Source organism: Pleurodeles waltl, chromosome 12 (assembly GCF_031143425.1).
Source record: "Pleurodeles waltl isolate 20211129_DDA chromosome 12, aPleWal1.hap1.20221129, whole genome shotgun sequence".
NCBI classification, from domain to species: Eukaryota; Metazoa; Chordata; class Amphibia; order Caudata; family Salamandridae; genus Pleurodeles; species Pleurodeles waltl.
In genome coordinates this window covers 500,229,594-500,250,732 of record NC_090451.1, presented here as the reverse complement: position 1 = coordinate 500,250,732, position 21,139 = coordinate 500,229,594, and the positions used below count along the sequence as shown (strand labels likewise).

At 49.0% G+C, this 21,139-nt stretch overlaps 1 protein-coding gene across 2 annotated transcripts in view; it reads left to right on the top strand.

The window, feature by feature from the left end:
- LOC138267955 (uncharacterized) overlaps positions 1-21,139 on the top strand; it is a 1,270,490-nt gene that overhangs the window by 1,021,818 nt on the left and 227,533 nt on the right. For both annotated transcript variants that reach the window (XM_069217240.1, XM_069217239.1), the window contains exon 10: positions 18,714-18,798. In XM_069217240.1, the coding sequence (XP_069073341.1) occupies positions 18,714-18,798 (85 nt within the window). The remainder of the gene's footprint in view (positions 1-18,713; positions 18,799-21,139) is intronic.

Below are 21,139 nucleotides of genomic sequence, written 5' to 3'. Positions count from 1 at the left end.
GCCCAGCGGAGCGGTGCTTGAAATGAAGGGCCCAGTTCAGCGGTTCATGAGACGGCGGTGCCCAGCGGAGCGGTGCTTGAGATGAAGGGCCCAGCAGAGCGGTGCTTGAGATGAAGGGCCCAGCAGAGCGGTGCTTGAGATGAAGGGCCCAGCAGAGCAGTGCTTGAGATGAAGGGCCCTGCGGAGCAGGACTTGAGATGAAGGGCCCAGCGGAGCGGTGCTTGAGATGAAGGGCCCAGTTCAGTGGTGCTTGAGACGGCGGTGCCCAGCGGAGCGGTGCTTGAGATGAAGTGCCCAGCGGAGCAGTGCTTGAGATGAAGGGCCCAGCGGAGCAGTGCTTGAGATGAAGGGCCCAGCGGAGCGGTGCTTGAGACGGCGGTGCCCAGCGGAACGGTGCTTGAGATGAAGGGCCCAGCAGAGCAGTGCTTGAGATGAAGGGCCCAGCGGAGCAGTGCTTGAGATGAAGGGCCCAGCGGAGCGGTGCTTGAGACGGCGGTGCCCAGCGGAGCGGTGCTTGAGATGAAAGGCCCAGTTCAGCGGTGCTTGAGACGAAGGGCCCAGTTCAGCGGTGCTTGAGACGGCGGTGCCCAGCGGAGCGGTGCTTGAGATGAAGGGCCCAGTGGAGCAGTGCTTGAGATGAAGGGCCCAGCAGAGCAGTGCTTGAGATGAAGGGCCCAGCGGAGCAGTGCTTGAGATGAAGGGCCCAGCGGAGCAGTACTTGAGATGAAAGGCCCAGCGGAGCGGTGCTTGAGACGGCGGTGCCCAGCGTAGCGGTGCTTGAGATGAAGGGCCCAGTTCAGCGGTGCTTGAGACGGCGGTGCCCAGCGGAGCAGTGCTTGAGATGAAGGGCCCAGCCAAGCAGTGCTTGAGATGAAGGGCCCAGTTCAGCGGTGCTTGAGACTGCGGTGCCCAGCGGAGCGGTGCTTGAGATGAAGGGCCCAGCGGAGCAGTGCTTGAGATGAAGGGCCCAGCAGAGCGGTGCTTGAGACGGCGGTGCCCAGCGGAGCAGTGCTTGAGATGAAGGGCCCAGTTCAGCGGTGCTTGAGACTGCGGTGCCCAGCGGAGCGGTGCTTGAGATGAAGTGCCCAGCGGAGCAGTGCTTGAGATGAAGGGCCCAGCGGAGCGGTGCTTGAGACGGCGGTGCCCAGCGGAGCGGTGCTTGAGATGAAGGGCCCAGTTCAGCGGTGCTTGAGATGGCGGTGCCCAGCGGAGCGGTGCTTGAGACGGCGGTGCCCAGCGGAACGGTGCTTGAGATGAAGGGCCCAGTTCAGCGGTGCTTCGGATGAGTGCCCAGTTCAGCGGATCAGCCCATGGCGTGGAGGTCATTCGCCACCTGACCTGTGGCTGGCTGCGCCTTCCTGCCCACCTGGGATGGGCCTGGTGGGGCCCTCCTGGGCTGCAGTACCGGGCCTGTTGGTGTCCTCCTGCCCACCTGGGATGGGGCATGCGGGGCCCTCCTGCACAGCTGGGCTGCTGGCGGTCTTGTCGGGCATGCTGCCCTTCCCAGCCTTCCCTGGTCGCCTGTGGCCCTTCCCCACGTTTGGCGGTGTGCCAGGTGGCACCACACTCCCTGCCGGAGCCATGGTAGGGATTTTGGTCCCAGGTGTTTTAGGCCTCTTGCGCCGGGCACTGACAATCTTCGCATGTTTTTGCGGCGGTGGGCTGCCGGTGCCTTGGCTCCCTACTGAGCTGGCTGCCCTTGAGGGTGGGGGACTCCACAGTCCATGGCAGACTGTCTTCACAGGGCCCGCTGTTGTGGTGGCTGAGGTGCTGACTGGAGTCTTTTTAGATGGACGGGGTGGGGGAGTTGTTAGGGAAGAGGTCAAGTTTGGAAAGGAAAATAAGTTTAGGAAGAGAGGGACGGGTAGGTGTAGTAGGTATGGGAGTGGAGGAAGAGGTTGTGGTTGTAGGAGTTTGAAGTCTGCTGTCTTTGGGTGCAGGTGCTTGGGCTGGAGGCGGTCGTGAGGTGGATGGCTGTTGGGTGGGTGGCTGCCTGCGTTTGTGTAGCTTGGAAGAGTGGGTGACAGACACACTGGGAGAGGACACAGGGGATGTGTGAATGGTAGTGGGGGTGGTGACTGCACGTGCGCGGGGGGTTCTGGTGGGTGTGCTGGTGATGAATGTAGTGGCTGAAGATGTTGTGCATGCAGGTGTGAGTGGAGACGTGACAGGGAGGGAGGAGGGAGACGAGGAGGAGGGGGACACAGTGGAGGCAGTGGGTGTTGGTATGTCTGTATGTGGATGTTGCTTGTGTGAATGCTTGTGTGATGTGTGGTGCTTATGTCTGGAGGAGCTTCCCTTGGGTGTTGAGGTGTGTGCAGGCTGGTCTGATGGTGTGTCTGGGAAATGCAGAGGTACAGGGGATTGGGTATGGGTGGAGGAAGTTGGAGGGGGGAGGCTAGAGACAGGGACAATTGCTGCCATCAGTGCTGAGGCCAGAGTGTTGAACGATCGCTGATGGGCAGCCTGACCCGAATGAATGCCCTCCAGGTATGCATTACTCTGGTGCACCTCCCTTTCTACACCCTGGATGGCATTCAAAAGGGTAGACTGCCCAACAATGATCGTCCTCAGGAGGTCAATGACCTCCTCACTGAGGGCAGCAGGGGTGACAGGGGCAGGGCCTGAGGTGCCTGGGGCGAAGGAGATGCCCACCTTCCTGGGTGAGCGGGCACGGGGCAAACGCTGAGGGGCTGCTGGGAGGGCGGTGCTGGTGCGCTGGGTGGCGGCTGTACCTGTTGTAGCGGGGGCACGGATGTTGCCGCCACCACAAGGGAGCTCCCTTCAGAGGACGAGTCGCTGTCACTGACATCCGCACGAGTCCCTGCTGTGGAGCTCCCCTCGCCCTCCGTCTCACTGGGGAAATCCGAGTCAGTTGCATGGCCCGCCATGGCCATGTGAGATGCAGCTCCCTCGTGCTCTGATGCCACTTCTCCTCCGCCTGATGATGCTAATGCACAAATGAACAGGAAGACAACAAAAAAAGGGGGGTGGGGAAAAATAAATAAATGTTGAGTGTATGCATTGGCGACACCGTTGGCGGACAGGACAGACACAGAAGCCCCCTGCACTACGCTGTGCACTTGGGGTCGACTACGCAATCCGTGGGACATGGCCTACAAGCCTATGGGCGACCTCTGCTCACATACATGACACAGGGCAATGAATAGCTGTACTTGGCACCCTACAGAGGTGGGGGGCGGGGGCACAGGGCCATGCCTTACGGAGGGGCCTAGCCTACAGATATCGCCCTGGCCTAGGGATACCCACAGCCCTCCTCCCCCACCCAGACACCTCCACTGCACGCAAAGTCACCAGGATTTGAGTGCACTCACCCCCTTGTGTCTGCTGTGATGTCCTCACGCGCCCATCCAAATCGGGGTAGGCCCCCGCCAGGATCCGGGACATCAGGGGGGTCAAAGTACGACTGGCACCCCTCCCACGTTGGGAGGCCATCCCCAGCTGAGCCTCCGCCGTCTTCCTGCTCCAGCGTCGGATGTCCTCCCATTTCTTCCTGCAGTGGGTGCCCCGTCTGTGGTGGACCCCCAGGGTCCGGACGTCCTTAGCGATGGCACGCCAAATACCGATTTTCTGGTGGGCGCTGACCTATGTGACATGTACAGGGAGAGAAGAATAATCATCACCTCCTGCATGCTCGATGTGAGTGGCCCCCCCATCCCCACCCTTGCCATGTGGTACATGCTCTCATCTGTCGTTTGATGCATGCCTCAATCGCTCCCCTCACCACCATCTTTCATCCACCCCTCTCAACACAGGCATTGGCCACAAAGCATGGTCCCAGTGTACTTACCTGTTGGTCTGGAGGACCGTAGAGTAGCGCATACTGGGGGAGGACCCCATCCACGAGTTTCTCCAACTACTGAGCAGTGAAGGCAGGGGCCCTTTCCCCAGTCGCATGAGCCATTGTCTCTTCCAGACCGTGGTCACAGCAGCACTTGCAGTGTAGGTCCTCTCCTGTGGAAGATCAGGTATTGAGTGATTAAGCAGATAGAAAATGGCGGTAACTCCCGCGGCGGTGCGTACCGCGGCAGTGCGTACCGCGACTGCCGGCACACATCGTCATTGGCTCCTGAGACCCATAGGGTTCAATGTTAACCAATGCAGCTTTGCGCCGCGGTCTTCGACCGCCTACCGCCACGGTGTCCCACGACAGCGCATTGACCTCACATCCCATTGTCGCACTTCACAGGTCAGGCAGCCGCCATTTCAAGGGCCCACATGCCTTATTTTCTACTGCGTCACACATACCTAGGCCTTGCATCGACACTCATACAAGCCATTCAATGCATTGGGAATCGTGTTATGTGCAAGCTGTGGTTACGTACCTGTGGGTTGTTTGACTCTGTGCTCGCTGTTGTCCTTTATAGGCACCGTCCGCTGGGACATGCGAGGAGATGGAGAAATCTTCCTGTGTACAGACCGCTGGTGGACCTGTCGACAATGGAGGAAAGACATGTCATACTGACATACAGGCTTGACCGAGCCACTATACAGGAACTATGTACCCAGTTGGAGCCAGACCTGATGTCACCAATCCGCCAACCCACAGGGATCCCCCCTCTAGTGCAGGTGCTGTCAGTACTCCATTTCCTAGCAAGTGGGTCATTTCAAACAACAGTGGCCATATCATCAGGGATGTCCCAGCCCATGTTTTCCAAGGTGTTGTCCAGAGTGTTGTCTGCCCTGCTCAAACACATGCAGAGCTACATCATCTTCCCTGAGGTGGGGGATTTGGCTACAGTGAAGGCTGATTTCTATGCCCTTGGACATATACCCAACATCATTGGTGCCATTGATGGGACACATGTTGCTTTGGTCCCCCCCAGCAGGAGTGAACAGGTGTACAGGAACAGGAAGAGTTATCATTCCATGAATGTCCAGATGGTCTGTTTGGCTGACCAGTACATCTCCCATGTTAATGCCAAGTTCCCTGGGTCAGTGCATGACGCGTACATCATGCGGAATAGCAGCATCCCTTACGTGATGGGTCAACTCCAGAGGCACCGTGTGTGGCTATTAGGAGACTCTGGTTACCCCAACCTGTCATGGCTACTGACCCCAGTGAGGAATCCCAGGACAAGGGCAGAGGAACGGTACAATGAGGCCCATGGGAGAACTAGGAGGGTGATCGTGCGGACCTTCGGCCTCCTGAAGGCCAGGTTTAGGTGCCTCCATATGACTGGTTGATCCCTAATGTACTCACCAAAGAAGGTGTGCTAGATCATCGTGGCCTGCTGTATGCTTCACAACTTGGCTTTGCAACGCCAGGTGCCTTTTCTGCAGGAGGATGGTCCACATGGTGGTGTTGTAGCAGCTGTGGAGCCTGTGGAGAGTGAAGAGGAGGAAGGCGAAGAGGACGACATAGAGAACAGGAACACTGTAATACAGCAGTATTTTCAATGACACACAGGTAAGAATCCACACCGGCATATTACATATACTTAACCCCTACTACCTCTCTACTGTCTGTCCTTTTCCCCCAGTGTATGGTAACTGAGTTGTGACTTTCCCTTCCGATTTCAGAGATGTGGGCCCCACTGCGTGACATCTGGTTTATTTCCCCATGGACTACAGCTGTGTGACATTGGTATGTTGGCATCACAATGTGAATATGCCATTTGGAACGGTAATGTCTAATACATTTGTACAAAATCACAGCCAGACTCCAGATTGTTTTATGCAATAAGTGTGTTTATTACAGTGCTCTAAATTGGTGGGTGGTTGCAAATCATTGAGGTGTGATGGTGGAGGATTGTCCATGGCAGAGTCCAGACTATCAGTATCACAGGTGCATTGTCCAGATGCCTGTGGAAAGTGGAGCAGTGGCAGTGTAAGGTTGGACAGGGTGTCAATGTGGGACAATGGGATGACAATCAGGGAGGTATCCTTTGCTGGCGGGGGTCTTGGCATCTTACTCTGTCTTCTTCCTGGATCTCAGGGCCCGCTTGCGGGGTGGTTCTCCTTCTGCAGGGGGTGGGGTTCTGGTGGCCTGTTGGTCTTGTGTCGGGGCCTCCTGTCCACTAGCGCCGGCGAAGGTGGTAGTCAGTTCTTGGTCCATGCTAGTGTCAGGGGCCCTTTGTGGTGCAACAGTGTCCCGCAATGTGGTGACTACCTGATTCAGAGCCACTACGATGGTGCCCATGGCGGTACTGATGTTTCTTAGTTCTTCCCTGAACCCCATATACTGTTGCTCCTGCAGAAGCTGGATCTCCTGAAAACTGGCCAGGACCGTCGCCATCGTCTCCTGGGAGTGGTGGTATGCTCCCATGATGGAGGAGAGGGCCTCGTGGAGGGTGGGTTCCCTGGGCCTGTCCCCCCCTGTCGCACAGCAGCCCTCCCAGTTCCCGTTTCCCTGTGCCTCTGTCCCCTGGACCGTGTGCCCACTACCACTGCCCCCAGGTCCCTGTTGTTGTTGGGGTGGTGGGTTAACCTGGGTGCCCTGTAGTGGTGGACACACCGCTGATTGACGTGTCCTGGGGACAGAGATATGGGCCCGCTGGGTGGGTGCTGTGCTGGTGTTCCCAGAGGGGGGAAGGTCTGCTGTGGCCTGTGGCTGTCTGAGGGGAACCGACTGTCCAGAGGCCCCCGATGGGCCGGGCTGGTCATCTAGATCCAGGGAGACAGAGGTGCTGTCATCACTGTGGGCCTCTTCTGGGGGTGGAGTGGACATTTGTGGACCATCCTGCGCCGTGACGTGGCGTTCGGGTCCTGCAGGGGTAAAAAAGTATGATTATTGCTTCTGTGTGTGCCATAGCGTGCAATGGGTGGGTGCCCGTGTACCCCTGTGGTTGCATTCCTGTGTGGGGGCTTTTGTGATGGTGGTTTGGGGGGGGATGGGTATGTGCAGTGGGCATGCTTAGATGATGGGTGTCCATGCTTTGTGGTCGCATGCAGGGCTTGGTGTTGGGATGGGTGGGTTGTGAGGGTGAGACATTTGCAAGGAGTAGGTGTGATGGGGGTGGGGGTGGGGGTGAGGGTGGGGGTATGAGTTGGCATGCTGGTGGGGTTGGGGGGATGAAGTAGTTAAGATTTGACTTACCAGAGTCCATTCCTCCGCCTACTCCTGCGAGGCCCTCAGGATGCAGGATCGCCAAGACCTGCTCCTCCCATGTTGTAAATTCTGGGGGAGGAGGTGGGGGTCCGCCGCCAGTCCGCTGCACCACGATGTTGTGCCTGGATACCATGGAACGCACCTTCCCCCGTAGGTCGTTCCACCGCTTCCTGATGTCGTCCCGATTTCTTGGGTGCTGTCCCACAGCGTTGACCCTGTCCACTATTCTGCTCCATAGCTCCATCTTCCTGGCAATGGTGGTGTGCTGCACCTGTGTCCCGAAGAGCTGTGGCTCTACCCGTACAATTTCCTCCACCATGACCCTGAGTTCAGCCTCAGAAAACCTGGGGTGTCTTTGCGGTGCCATGGGGTGGTTTGGGTGATGTGTGGGGTGGATTGTGTGGTGCTAAGTGTGGTGATGTGTATTCATGTTTAGTTTGAAGTGCGTGGTAATATTGCTGGGTGACAGTGAATTGCGCGTCTGGGTGCTCGGGTCTCTTATCTCGTATCTCTTATATGCGTGTTCACGAATCTCTAGGAGTAGGGGTTTGTGGGTGATGTGGGTGTGTGTTTTATATTGTGTTGGGTGTGTGGGAGTGGTGTGTGTATGTGTATCAGGTGTGTGTATTTCGATTTATCCAATGTGGCTGTGTTTTGTATATGTGTGTGTATTTTGAGCGCGGCGGTGTGTACCGCCAATGGAATACCGCGTTGAAAGACCGCCGCGTGGATTCATGTGTCGTGATAGTGTGGGCGTATTTCTGTTGGCGTGACGGTGGAGGTTTGGTCATCGCCAGTTTCTCGCTGCCCTTTGGTGTGGCAGACTTTTGTGGATGTCTGTATTTTGGCGGTTTGCCTGTTGTGGGTCAGAATGACCGTGGCGGTTTACCGCGGCGGTGTTATGGCGGTCTTCTGCACGGCGGTAAACGCCTTTTACTGCCGAGGTTGAAATGACCCCCATTGTTTGGTAAACACATTGATGATGCCCTCTAAGCCATTAAAATTAACACGGATACAGCAAGATCCTTGAGCACTCTCCAATATAAAAAAGCTCCCTTTCAGGGAGTCCGCGGAAGAGGATTTTCATCTTAAAGAGGGGCCCACCAAAGACCACAATATCAGCCCTTTCAATCACAATATAGGCTGCCCTACTAACAGCAATACCAACAACCTACTACAAATGCCTACACTAAAGAGGGCCCCTGCAGAAAGAAGCCCTCCCAGGCTAGAGAAACAGGCACAAACAGTGATCTCCATCACGTATCAGCCACAACAACACCTCTCCATCCTGTGGGTGCGAAGATTTCCAGACATTTACGTCAATGGAAACAAATAACAGCAGACAGATGGATCTTAGACCTAAAAGAGTATGGCCATGCTTTGGAATTTAAAGAAACACCACCAAATTACCTCCATAGGGGACCACACCCTCTCCCCCTCATCTTCACTTATTGACAAAAGAAGCCCTCAACATGCTGGCCAAAGGAGCAACCAAGAGAGTACAGTTTTCTCAAAGAGGCATAGGCTTCTATTCCAGATTCTTCCTGATAAAAATAAAATCAGGTAAAGTGAGGCCCATCCTGGACTTGAGAAGACTGAACAAATTTCTACGCAAAGAGTCATTTCGTATGGTCACCTTCTCCGACATGCTGAACCTCCTCCACTGCAGAGATTTTATGATGTCTCTCAGTCTGGAAGACACATACTTCCATATCACCATCCACCCCAAACACAGAAAATATCTTTGCTTCACAGTGGCTGGTACCCATTACCAATTCAGGGTCCTCCCCCTTTGGACTAAAATTGGCACCTCGCATATTTACAAAGTGACTGGCACCAGTAGCTGCGGCTCTCAGGAACCAAGGTCATCCAGTAATTCCCTACTTGGACGAATGGCTCCTTAAAGCAAAACAGGCAAGAAAATCAGCACAAGCTTGTCTCAACCTCTTCCTCAAATTGGTGATAACGATCAACTCACAGAAATCAGATATCATCCTGAAGCATAACATACTGTTTCTAGGGTCTCTTCTGGACACCATGCACAACAAAGCCTTTTTATCCCAGGACAGGCAACACAAGTTAAGACAGCTGGCAATCAAGCTTTCAAGAACAAAGTCCATTTCAGTACATCTGTTTAAGTCCATGCTAGGCATGATGTCGTCTGCTGTAAATCAAGTGCCTCTTGATAGACTCAAAATTAGACAACTTCAGGAAGAACTGCAAAAGCAATGGATACAGAAAGAAGGATATTTCAACGATATGATAACCATCACTTTGAACATGAAGAACACCCTAGAGTAGTGGACCCAGGCTTCTCATTTATCTCAAGGCATCACATTCCTTCCTCATGAGCTCAAGTTCATGATAATAGACACCTCTCTCCAGGACTGGGGTGTCAATATTCAAGATTTATAAATTCAGGGGCACTGGAGGCCATCTTTCTCACTCTTCAAGCCTTTCTTCCAAGGATACAAGGTTAGTCAGTGCTGGTCGGTTCTCTGGGACCCCACTACCAGAGCTAATGGTTCAGGGTGTCCCTACCCTGCCCCCTTTTCCTGTTTTTTAACATGTTTTAGTGGGACTTGGCTGAAGACGAGTACCAAGATGGCTGCCAACACTTCCTGGTCTGAAGTGTTGGCAGGCAAACAGAGCTCTGCATTTGCCATGCACGAGCTCTTAATCTTTGTGAAGTTGTTGCGGACAGAGATATACAAACGTGTTTTCCCTTTGATATCTCAAAAACTACTCAAAGGATTTACACCAAATAAGTGGAAACATAATCTGCATACCGAAAGTTAGCTTTTAGCCACATTTGGTGTAATTCCGTCCAGTGGTTTGGGTTGTAGTCTTGCTAAAGTTCCTATGAGAATTAACATGGGAAACACAACTTTTTTGCTTCCCACCCTTTTTCTTGGCCCCCGCTTGACGAACCCCCCAAACTTTTTGTGCACAACAAGAATCACTGGCACACTTTTTTGGGAAAAGTTTGTGAAGATTCATCAAACGGTGCCAAACATATAGATAAGCAAGTCAAAAACACTTTTTCTATGGAAACATGGTCCTAACTATAACTACCTGGTGATATCTATCTATCTATCTATCTATCTATCTATCTATATATCTATATATCTAGATATAGATAGATAGACAGATAGAAAGATATATATACAATTAGAAATGGGGTCTTTGGTTGGCAGTCAGGTTACCCTCTGTCCAAGCAAGGACCCTCACTCTAGTCAGGGTAAAGGAGAATCATCCTCAGTTAACCCCAACTCACCCTCTTGGTAGTTTGGCACCAGCAGGTAGGCTTAACTTCAGAGCCCAGGTGTAAGTATTTGTACCAACACACACAGTGATATAGTAAAACAGCACAGGTTTAGAAAAATTGCCAATATTCATCTAAACAAAACAAGAGCAAAACGACAAACATCCGACATGCACAAGTCAAGTTATGAATTTTTAAAGATTAAACTCAAAAATAGCACTTAGAAACACAAAATGCTTAGATGAGGTGATAACACGGCATCATGATGGAGTCATTGCAAACAATCTGACGCCAATGGTGCCAGGTCTGGAGTCACGCAGACCCCCAGGTACAGTACCTTAGTAAACTGTGAGAACAAATCGATGCGCAAAGTCGGGGATCGCGGCGTCCCCGGTGCTGCGGGGTGAAGGAGCAGAGCGTCACCAAGAGGCATCAGGTCCTTGCTGCAGAGTGGGGGAGTGAGGCAGCGCCGGTGCGAAGCATTGAAACCGCGCCCTTCGGGCGGTGTCAGTCACAACGTGGTGCAGCGACTTCATGGAGTTGCGGACTTCGGCGGGGCTGCAGCGATGTCGGGCCTGCGAGGGTTGTTGCACTCCAGCAGAACCACGGAGTCGGTTGCAGGTGGCGTCACGGGATTCGGCAGCGGCATTGGTCCGGAGTCGTCCGGAGTCATTTTTCTTGGATTTTCACCAGCTTCTCCTTTCAAGGGCCCAGGGACTGGATAAGGCACCACTTGTCAGGGCAGGAGTCTCAGCAGAGATTCCAGGGGCTGGTAGGGGAAGTCTTTGATGGTCCTGAGACTTCAGAACAGGGGGCAAGCTCAGTCCAAACCCTTGGAGATTGTTCTCAAGCAGGAATATACCACAAAGTCCAGTCTTTGTCCTCTTTCACAGGCGGAAGCAGCAACTGCAGGATGGCCCAACAAAGCACAGTCACAAGCAGGGGCAGCACTTCTCAACTCTTCAGCTCTCTCTTCTCCTTGATTCCAGAAGTGACCTAACTTTCGGGGGTTTTGGGTGCTCTTCTTATACCCCTTTCTGCCTTTGAAGTAGGCCTACTTCAAAGGAAAGTCTCTCTTGTTTGTGAGATCCTGCCTTGTGCAGGTCAGGCCCCAGACAAACACCGGGGGGGGGGTTGGAGACTGCATTGTGTAAGGGCAGGCACAGCCCTTTCAGGTGTGAGTGACCTCTCCTCCCCTCCCTCCTAGCACAGATGGCTCATCAGGTTATGCAGGCTACACCCCAGCTCCCTTTGTGCCACTGACTAGAGAGAGGTACAACATCCCAACTGTCAAACTGACCCATACATGGAAACCACAAACAGGCAGTCACAGAATGATTTAAGCAAGAAAATGCCTTCTTTATAAAAGTGGCATTTTCAAACACACAATTTAAAAACCAACTTCACTAAAAGATATATTTTTGAATTGTGAGTTCAGAGTCCCCAAACTCCACGTCTATCTACTCCCAAAGGGAATCTGCGCTTTAATAATATTTAAAGGCAGCCCCCACGTTAAGCTATGAGAGAGATAGGCCTTGCTACATTGAAACCCGAATTTGGCAGTATTTCACTGTCAGGACATGTAAAACACATAAGTACATGTCCCACCTTTAACATGCACTGCACCCTGCCCACAGGGCTACCTAGGACCTAACTTAGGGGTGTCTTATATGTATAAAAAGGGAAGGTTTAGGCCTGGCGAGTGGGTACACTTGCCAAGTTGAATTGGCAGTTTAAAACTGCGCACACAGACACTGCAGTGGCAGGTCAGAGCCATATTTACAGGGCTACTAATGTGGGTGTCACAACCAGTGCTGCAGGCCCACAAGTAGCATTTGATTTACATGCCCTGGGCATCTCTAGTACACCGTACTAGGGACTTACTAGTAAATCAACTATGCCAATCATGGAAAGCCAATTCCAAATATAGTTTACACAGGAGCACTTGCACTTTAGCACTGGATAGCAGTGGTAAAGTGCCCAGAGTAACAAAAACAGCAAAAACAGAGTCCAGCACACATCAACAACCTGGGAAACAGAGGCAAAAAGTTAGGGGAGACCACTCCAAGGATGCCATTAACCTGTTGGGAGTGCGCTTTCACATGAGGACAACTTCGTTTTTGATAACTAACCGGCCCGTCCAGTCGGGAAGGCAGCACCACTGCACATCGAAGCAGGTCTGTGTGACTAAAAATGGATTGTCACATAAGAGCAATCAGGTTGGGCTATTCACAGCAAATCTGTCAATTTTACTTTGGATTCGCCTACATAGGTTTTGCCTTTGGGTTCATTATTTCGTTTGGCTCCAGCAACCCACTTGGGGCAAAATTAAAAAATTGCAGGACCACCATAACCAGCATGCACTGCTCACTTGAGAGGCCCACTGGGGCGGACTGGTATTTAAAGAGACTAATCAGGTGCCTGCAATTAGACAAGCTGAAGCCATGCCGGTCTTTTCAACAAGAAAGAAATGCCTGGAACACTTCCAGCACTGGCTGCACCTACGAGGGTGAAACACTTCTATATTTTTCTCTGCTGAAGAAAGGATTGACCTAGAAACACGTGTCCAGAGATGATTTTATAACCAAAGGCCTGGAATAATGAAACAGCTTAAAGAAATTCACTGTGAGTTGCTGGCTTTGCTTTTTCTTCCAGTTTAATTAACCTGTTGGGAGTGCGCTTTCACATGAGGACAACTTCGTTTTTGATATATATATATATATATATATATATATATATGTATATATATATAAAATAAACAATTGTATTGTTTTTGCAAGCACAAGAAAACATGCATCACCATTGCACACAAAGGAGCTTTCCCATTAGAGTAGTTATAGTTAGGACCATGTTTCCACAAGAAAACCATTTTTGGTTTTGCTTATAACTTTGGCACAGTTCCCTCCATGGGACCATATCTTTTTTTATTAGCGCAGCAGATCTGCGATCTCAAAACAAACACTACAAGTTTTCTAAGACATTGAATCCATGACCCCTGGAGAGATCACCATATTTTTAGCACTCCAAGCTGGAGCTAGATGCTATTCACCTGAAGTGCAGGAACCTTTTTGTGGTGGGTTCTAGAGTTGCATTTTGTGGCTTGAAAAAGATAACCATACACCCTAGGCCTCCTCTGGATGAACACCACCTTTCGTCAGCTCACCCGTACTGAAAAAGTCTGGTTATCCAATCTTCGCCTCTAAATGCCTTTTTCACAATGCTTCCCAAAAGAGAAAAAGTGCAACTTTGTGGGTCAAAAAGTATTCGCTTGTAGTAGCCTGGCCCTCTGTATTGCTAATGCTACTTATCTTCTTGGCCAAACATTTGTGCCATATGGGAGTTGGCAAAACTTAAATAAATCAACTTTCTAGATCACTTGAAAAAGCTGTTTCCAGATCTCAACTGTGGCAGCCTAGATGCGTCCAAACACATTTTGAAGTGTTGCCTGGATCTGTTCAAACCATTGTTCACTAACACAAGTACACTTTGATATGTTTTGCTGCCTCCTCTGGAGATGTCGAAGGCACTCTCATGGCTATGCCTTCAATGACAAGTGGCTGTTAGGTGTGAAAGCAAACTCTTTCCTGGAATGCTTCAAATGCAGCAGAAGGTCTACTCAGGGACTGGGCCTAGCCTCCCTAACTAGACAATTCCACCAAAAATAGAGATCATTTTGAGGCTAACCAAATACAGTCCATGACCAATTGAGGCAATCTTTTCAACAGATTGACACAGGCCAACAATTGTACTCCTCTTTTTGGCTCAGGAATGGATAAAAGGGATGCTATCAACAGCAGCAGAAGATTCAGTCCCACCGTCCTCTGATGACTCTGCCACCTCAAACCCTCTCTGATTCCACCGCTTAAGTCATCATCATCCAGTGGTGGGGAGTTTCTCACATTTTTCCAACTGGGGGAGGATCATAATGGATCTTTGGGTCAATCACTCACTTCACAAAGCGCTATGCTAGTCCTTCCTGTTCCTCCCTCCAGACCACCCCTCTTCCACCAGAATGCACTGATCAGCTCATCCCTCAATATTTGCATAAGAAGTACTTGTACTGCTGAGCAAATTGGCCACAGAGTATCTCTGGAAAAAAGGTAGAGAGGATTCTACTTCCTTTACTTCCTGAGTCTGAATAAAGTCTGGCAACCGTTTTAGATACTCACCTGCTGAACTTGTTAATTTGGCAGGACAATTTTAAGGTGTTGACTCTGAGCCAAGTCCTAGAGGCCCTGAACGCTTGAGATGTATTGGTGTCCTTGGAGTTCCAGGAAGCCTGTTTCCATCATCGAGTTCTTCCTGACCACCTGCCATTACCTGAGCTTCACAGTGGTACACCAGCTCTGTCTGTTTATGGTTCTAACATTCAAACTGATGATCGCTCCCAGCATATTTGTGGCTTCAATGTGATAGTCAAGAGTTTATGTTTTTCTGTTCTTGAATGATTGGCTAGTGAAAGCAGAGTAATTTGCACTTATTGGGGAACATCTTCTGTGTGCAATGACTCTCCCTCACAACTTGGGCTTAATCATTCATGCACCAAAGTCTCCTGTGTAGAGCCTAACATTCACATGGACCATTCTGCACATAGCTGAAATAAAGGCTTTGCCTCCTCAAAGGATTGTGGATATTCAGAAAATGATTTTGAGGTTTCTGGATTTGACTTACATCCCAGGGACACAAGTCTTACTTAAGGTTGGCCTCATGGCGATGTGCATCCTATTGGTGCCACGTGTCAGATGGTGAATAAGAGTCCTTCATTGGTATCAAAGGTCAGAGTTCCTCCAGCAGCTGGGGACTCTCACAGATCTGGAGCAGATCTTCTACTTTGTTCACCTCCTTCCAACCTATTGATGGGCTGTCTGCAGGCACTGGTGCAATGATCACAGAGATCTCTTTGCTCTGCCGTGGTGCCCATCTAAGTGACATGGTGGTGCAGTGCATTTGGTCTGCATCAGAGCTGATCCTACACATAAATATTCTTTAACTATTGGCAGTTCACCTTATGATGAAATAATGTTTCCCTTCCATCCCATGGAGCAACATGCAGATTGTGTAGAGCAGCACCATTACTTTCCACTGTATCAATGAGCATGGAGGGTTAGTGTATTAGAGTATATCTAGGGAGGCTATTCTCTTGTGGAAGTAGGAGCAGCATGGGGGATCTTCCTGGTAGGGCACACAAAGCAGTCTCCCTCAGTCGGAGGGTGGATGCACTCTGTTGTCTCTTGCTAGAAGATCACAAGTGGAAGCTGTGCCCAAAAGTGATGGAGGTTATCTTCTACAAATTGGAGTTTTCTGTTCGTAGATATCTTGTTCTTGAACAAGAATGGCCCTCATTTTTGCCAAACTTCCCTCTGAATGATTCCCTGGAGGATTCTTTCAGTTTTATCTGGTCTCAGGGCTCCTTGTGACAAGTACCCTTTTTCAAAAGTTCTACAGAATTTTCAGAAGGAGTAGGCCTAGCTGATTCTGATCACCCCAGACTGTGTGCTTCGGATATGGTATGGCAATCTGTTGGCATTCAGCACTCAGAAGCTTATTTCTATCCTTTGCCAACTGGACTTGCTCTTGCAGCAGAGTGGTCATGCCCTTGCTCCAATCCCCAAATGCTGCAACTACAAACATGGTGAATGAACAGTGCCAGCTAGAATCCTTTCATCTTCATAATGAAGTTGCAGATGTCATCTTAGCAGTCAGGAAGCTAGAACAATATAATTTAGTGGTGTTATAAGGCCACAGCCACTTTAAATCTCACCTTTCCGGCGTCTTATGGTATGCATTGTCCCATGAATAGCAGAGTCTGGTGGTGGCTACAGTTAAAGGCTGTCTAGCAGCTCTGTCAGCCTTCAGGTCTCTGCCTTTAGCAGGGTTCCTGTTTGAAAACCATTAGTGGCACATTTTCTAATAGGTTTGTTGTATTCTGTTTCCTCCCACTCTATTTATTGTTCGGTACAGAGGTTTGAATCTCATTTTGACTTTCTTCTTAGCCTTCACATTTGATCTGATGCACAACTGCCCAGTTTATCATCTTACCCTGAAGACAGTTTTGTTAATGGCAATAACTTTGGCAAATATGATTGTAGAACTTCAGGCCCATTTAGTTTGTCTGCCCTCTCTAAGTTTTTACCTATACAAATTAGTCCTTTGCACCCCCCATCTTTCCCACCTATGGTGTTTCCCACATTTCATATGGTTCCCTCTATCACCTTTCAATTTTTCAATTTTTCTGGCCTCCTCAACGCCCAACAAAGACAAAGGAGCAACAGCATAGAATGGACCCCATTCATGTGCTCTCTTACTACATCAACTACACTCAAAGGGCCAGAGTGGATGATCAGCTCTTTGTGGGCTTTGCTGGAGCGAAGAAGAGCAAAACAGTGACTAAACATAGCATTTCCCATTGGTATGCCAAGAAATATCCTCTGCAGAGCATTTATGGCCATTCTATTAGAGCCAAGGCTGCCTCCGGGCTCACCCCAGAGAGCTCCCATTTGCAAACATCTGTCAGGAGCTATATGGTCATCTGCCAAGCACTACTGCTTCTTGTCTCAGGCTATGTTACATGACTTCATTGATTCACTAGCAGTACTTAATCCCAGTTCCATTAGGTATTTATTTGGGACACATTCATAAGGTGAGGAATAAACAGAAAAATGTATCCATGATAAGTAGAAGTTACCTTCAGACAAAAATATTTCTAATGGATACATAGGGGCTCATTATGAACCCCGGCGGTTCAGGCCGCCATGCCGGCGGCGGCAGAAAAGACTGCCACCAGCATGGCAGTCTGAACGGCCATATAATATACACATGGAGGGCGGCCTGTGGCAGCCCTCCCCCACCACCAGGCTGCCACTAATGGCAGCCTGACGATGGTGTATTACATTATCCGACAGGACAGCGCTGCAAGCAACGCTGCCCTCCAGATAATGTACCCTGTTTCCCCCAGCCTTTCCCAGGTGTGTTCCCCCGCCAGGGAAAGGCTGGTGGAAGGGGTGCTCTGGGGCCCCTCTGAGGGCTGCTGCACTGCCCATGCACTTGGCATGGGCAGTGCCGGGGCCCCTGTGCAGTGCCCCATCGCTCAAGTCACTGCCCGATATACGGGCAGTGATCTGCGCGACGGGTGCTGCTGCATCTGCCGCACTGAGGCATTGACGACGGCTCCATGTGGAGCCGTCGGCAATGTCCCAGCCCAGCAGAATGTTCATAGTGCTGCCGGCGGGGTCTCATGGGGGCTGGCGGTCTATGGAAAGACTGCCAGCATGAACATGGTGGTGTTTACCGCATGTTCGTAATAACCCCCTTAATCTTGCAGATTTCTCAATGTTCTCCCTTCTCTCCTAATGAGTTATTACTGTGATTAATAATCTCTCAAGATATGCACATCATATGTGTGGTATTTGTCACTTTTGTTAGTGTCTTAGATCATCTCCTCACGCCTCCTTGGAGAATGGAAAAGTATCATAGACTGACACCAACATGCTGGTTGGGGCCTATTATGCCCCACGTAGGCATATCTGGGGTGGATTCACAATTGGAGCAGCATGTAGCCACCTTGCAGTTCTACAGAGATCTTATTAGGGAATAGTTACAAGACCAGTTTGAAGCCTGGAAGGATAATTCTCAAGCAGAGAAATGTGAAAAAAGATTTTGTATCCACCAAAAATATCATTACCAAAGGTAAAACATCTTTTTCTTGCGGTATAGAATATCCTTTCAACTGTGCGTGTGGTAATGTAAAAAACGATGTATTTCAGTTTAGTCTTTAAGTTGTGCAACCACTCAAGTTTGGTGATCAAATGTATTTAAGTGCTGTGTATGGGGCCACATTACCTCTTTCTCCTTGTAATCAATTAGCAGTGTTTTATTATGACTTTGTACTCAGAGCACATCTTTACGCTGTTGAATTAAAGAGATAGCTGCGGAATACATGTGCTCTTTCCTTTCCTCTTTGCGGTCATGTTCCTCTTTTGTATTCATTACATGTGTATTCTTCCTTCCGATTTTAATTTTTTTGATTGTTTGATATCAGCATAGCAGTTTTGTCAACATGTTGGAATGTTATTGCTTCCGCATGTCCATCCTTTGGTCAAGTCACATTGTGTACTAAACTATCTTTTGTGCAGTTTATTCTTTTTTGAATACCATGATAAATCCTTGTCAAATATTTCGTATATTGAGGTGTAGTAATATCCAATATCACTGTAAACTGAAGAAACCGAGGTGGTTCAAAAAGACTGACAATGGGCTGAGCAGTCAAAAATGTGTAATTCACCATTGGTTTGCCCTTAGAACAGCTAGTTACCTGTGTATTATTAGGTTGTTATGAGTTAATTGAAGTGAATGCTTATTTTCTATCTTTTTTGTTAGGAAAATGAGGTCGCTGGTTGCCTATCAGGCGCAAACTGTTTTCATGACCAGAATAATCCATGAGATTAGAACTTCGAGGAAACAGGTAAATTATTGTTTGCCTGAGTAATTTTGTGGTGGGCTAGATCTGTTCTGTGATTGTTTACCCCCATAAGTGAGTGAAAGGTATTCATACACTTCAAACAATAGGAAGACCATTATCCATTTGGAGACAAAAATAAGGGAACAAAGGCAGGCCCTCCTTACAGTGTACACAGAAGAAAAAAATGTGACATTCCTGCATCCGCAATTACTGCTACCACAGCAATCAGTACTTTCAGGGAGTGGCACTACCTTGATATTCCAAGTTTTGCCCTCGAAAATCTGGAATTACCCACAATTTTCGTGCAAAACGAGCAGGGCCAGATGTACAAAAAATAGGAATAGTGAGATTGTAATTTTATTATCTCGGAAGCGCAATTAGGAAATTGGTATTCCTAATGTATGAAGTATTTTAATTCCCAAATAGCGATTCCTAGTAGGTTGTAAATGGTCCTACTTCATGAATATTAATGAGATAGGTCGCTATTGGCCCCCATTAGGAATCGCAGCCATCACAGGGATGGTGGCCTGCTGAGGTCAGCCGACTACCATGTCTATGATTGCTTTTTAATAAAGCATTTTTTTTAAATGCAGCTGGTTTTCCTTAAAGGAAAACAGGAAGCACTTAAGAAGAAAAAAAATGAAAATTAGATGTATCATTTTTTAAGACCAGGCCGTGTTCCCTAAAGAGTAGGAACTGGTCCAAGGGGACACTGCCTGCACTTAAATATATTTTTTTAACATTCTCAAAGGAGAAGGAGTTCCTTAGGGACCCCTTTCTGTTTGCGAATGGGTTACCACTTCTTTTAAACTGGTGGTAAAGTATTACTGTTTTATGACCGGAATTTGGTCGCAAAACAGTGATACATACAATACCTATTTAGTATTTGGAAAGCACAAAACACGGCCCTTCCAAATACTGAATCGTAAATGCAAATTGCAATTCGGTACCAAGTTACTGAATCACATTTTGCACATTTGAAGAATAATTTTTGTGCCTCAGTATCGAGCCGTTTGTGATCACAAAAATACTTTGTATTTCTTCGCCCCTGGCCCCAATCCCATTCAGCCAGAAATTTCTGTTCCTGGCTAACACTATTATTCAGTGATAGCATCCCTGGCTGAATGGAAGAGCAACACATGACACAGGGATCTTTTCTCACTTCCCTGAAATTGTGGGTCCAGTTTCCCTTTCTGCTTCCGGTAGCACACACTGTAACATACTAACAGTTTCAGTAGTAGCTGGTGCCTTTTCGTAAATTGCCGAGCCTTACAATAGGAGGTGTGGTATGCAGATAGGGATTTTTATCAGATGCTGTGGGAGTCTTCGGAGACCTCTATGAATATCGGGCTTGTAGTAATGACAGTGCTTAATTTGTGCTTGTTGTTTCCGGTGCTGAGCAACGACACTTGTTTTTGAGGGCCGGCGCTTAGTCTTCTACCTCAAGCATTTACTGCGAGCAAAAGACACATTTTGGAAAGACGGAGGAAGAGGAAAACGAAAAAGCGTCACAATGATAAAACTAGAAAGCTGCAGGGGTGAGCTGAAGGGACAGGGAGTGGCTTTAAACGGATTTGACGAGGTCCGAGATGGCTTCAGGATTACGCTGCCTCAGTATTCCATGTTCGCACATGTAAATGTAATTGCAGCAGCCGCGTGTTTAAGTTGAGGGCTTTGGGCACCGGCACCTTTGTATTTACAAATTAAGCACTGAGTAATGATCGCGCTTTCTTCTTGCTTCCTCAAGTTGTCAAGCATGACAGTTTGATATTTCTTACTTTATTTACTTATATTCGTTTCTTGCTTAATTTTTGTAAGCGACTGGCAAATTCCAGTAGCTCTTTTATTCGAAGTGCCCTGGGGTGCAATGGGCATGTTTATCTGCTTTTTGCACCCCAGCGCAATTTTGTATACCTGAAGCAGATGCATAGACCCGCCTGTAACATGGTTCGTGACAAAACACATTTAGCACAGGTACGATCCCAAGAAAGCATGGCCTCATTTGCATGTGGCATAGACACTTGCCAAAGAAGGAATCTTTTGCCTTTGTGCCCATGCAATATAACAGTTGCTGTCAAGAGGCACAATGACTGTGTGTAACGTAGGTGTCAGACAGTGGCCAACCTGAGGGTTCTCCTTTGAGGGCTGTATGTCACTGCCTTGCAGACAGTTACATCAGGCCACTAGATATGGAGTACCATTACTTCGCAACTTTGAAGTTAAGCTTTAAATACTAATCACTGAAAGTACAGAAGTTAAAGTGGAGCTATCCAAAGGCATTCTAATAATAAAAAACTACTCTTTAAGACCAAAAACACTGAAATTCACTAGATAGATATAACCG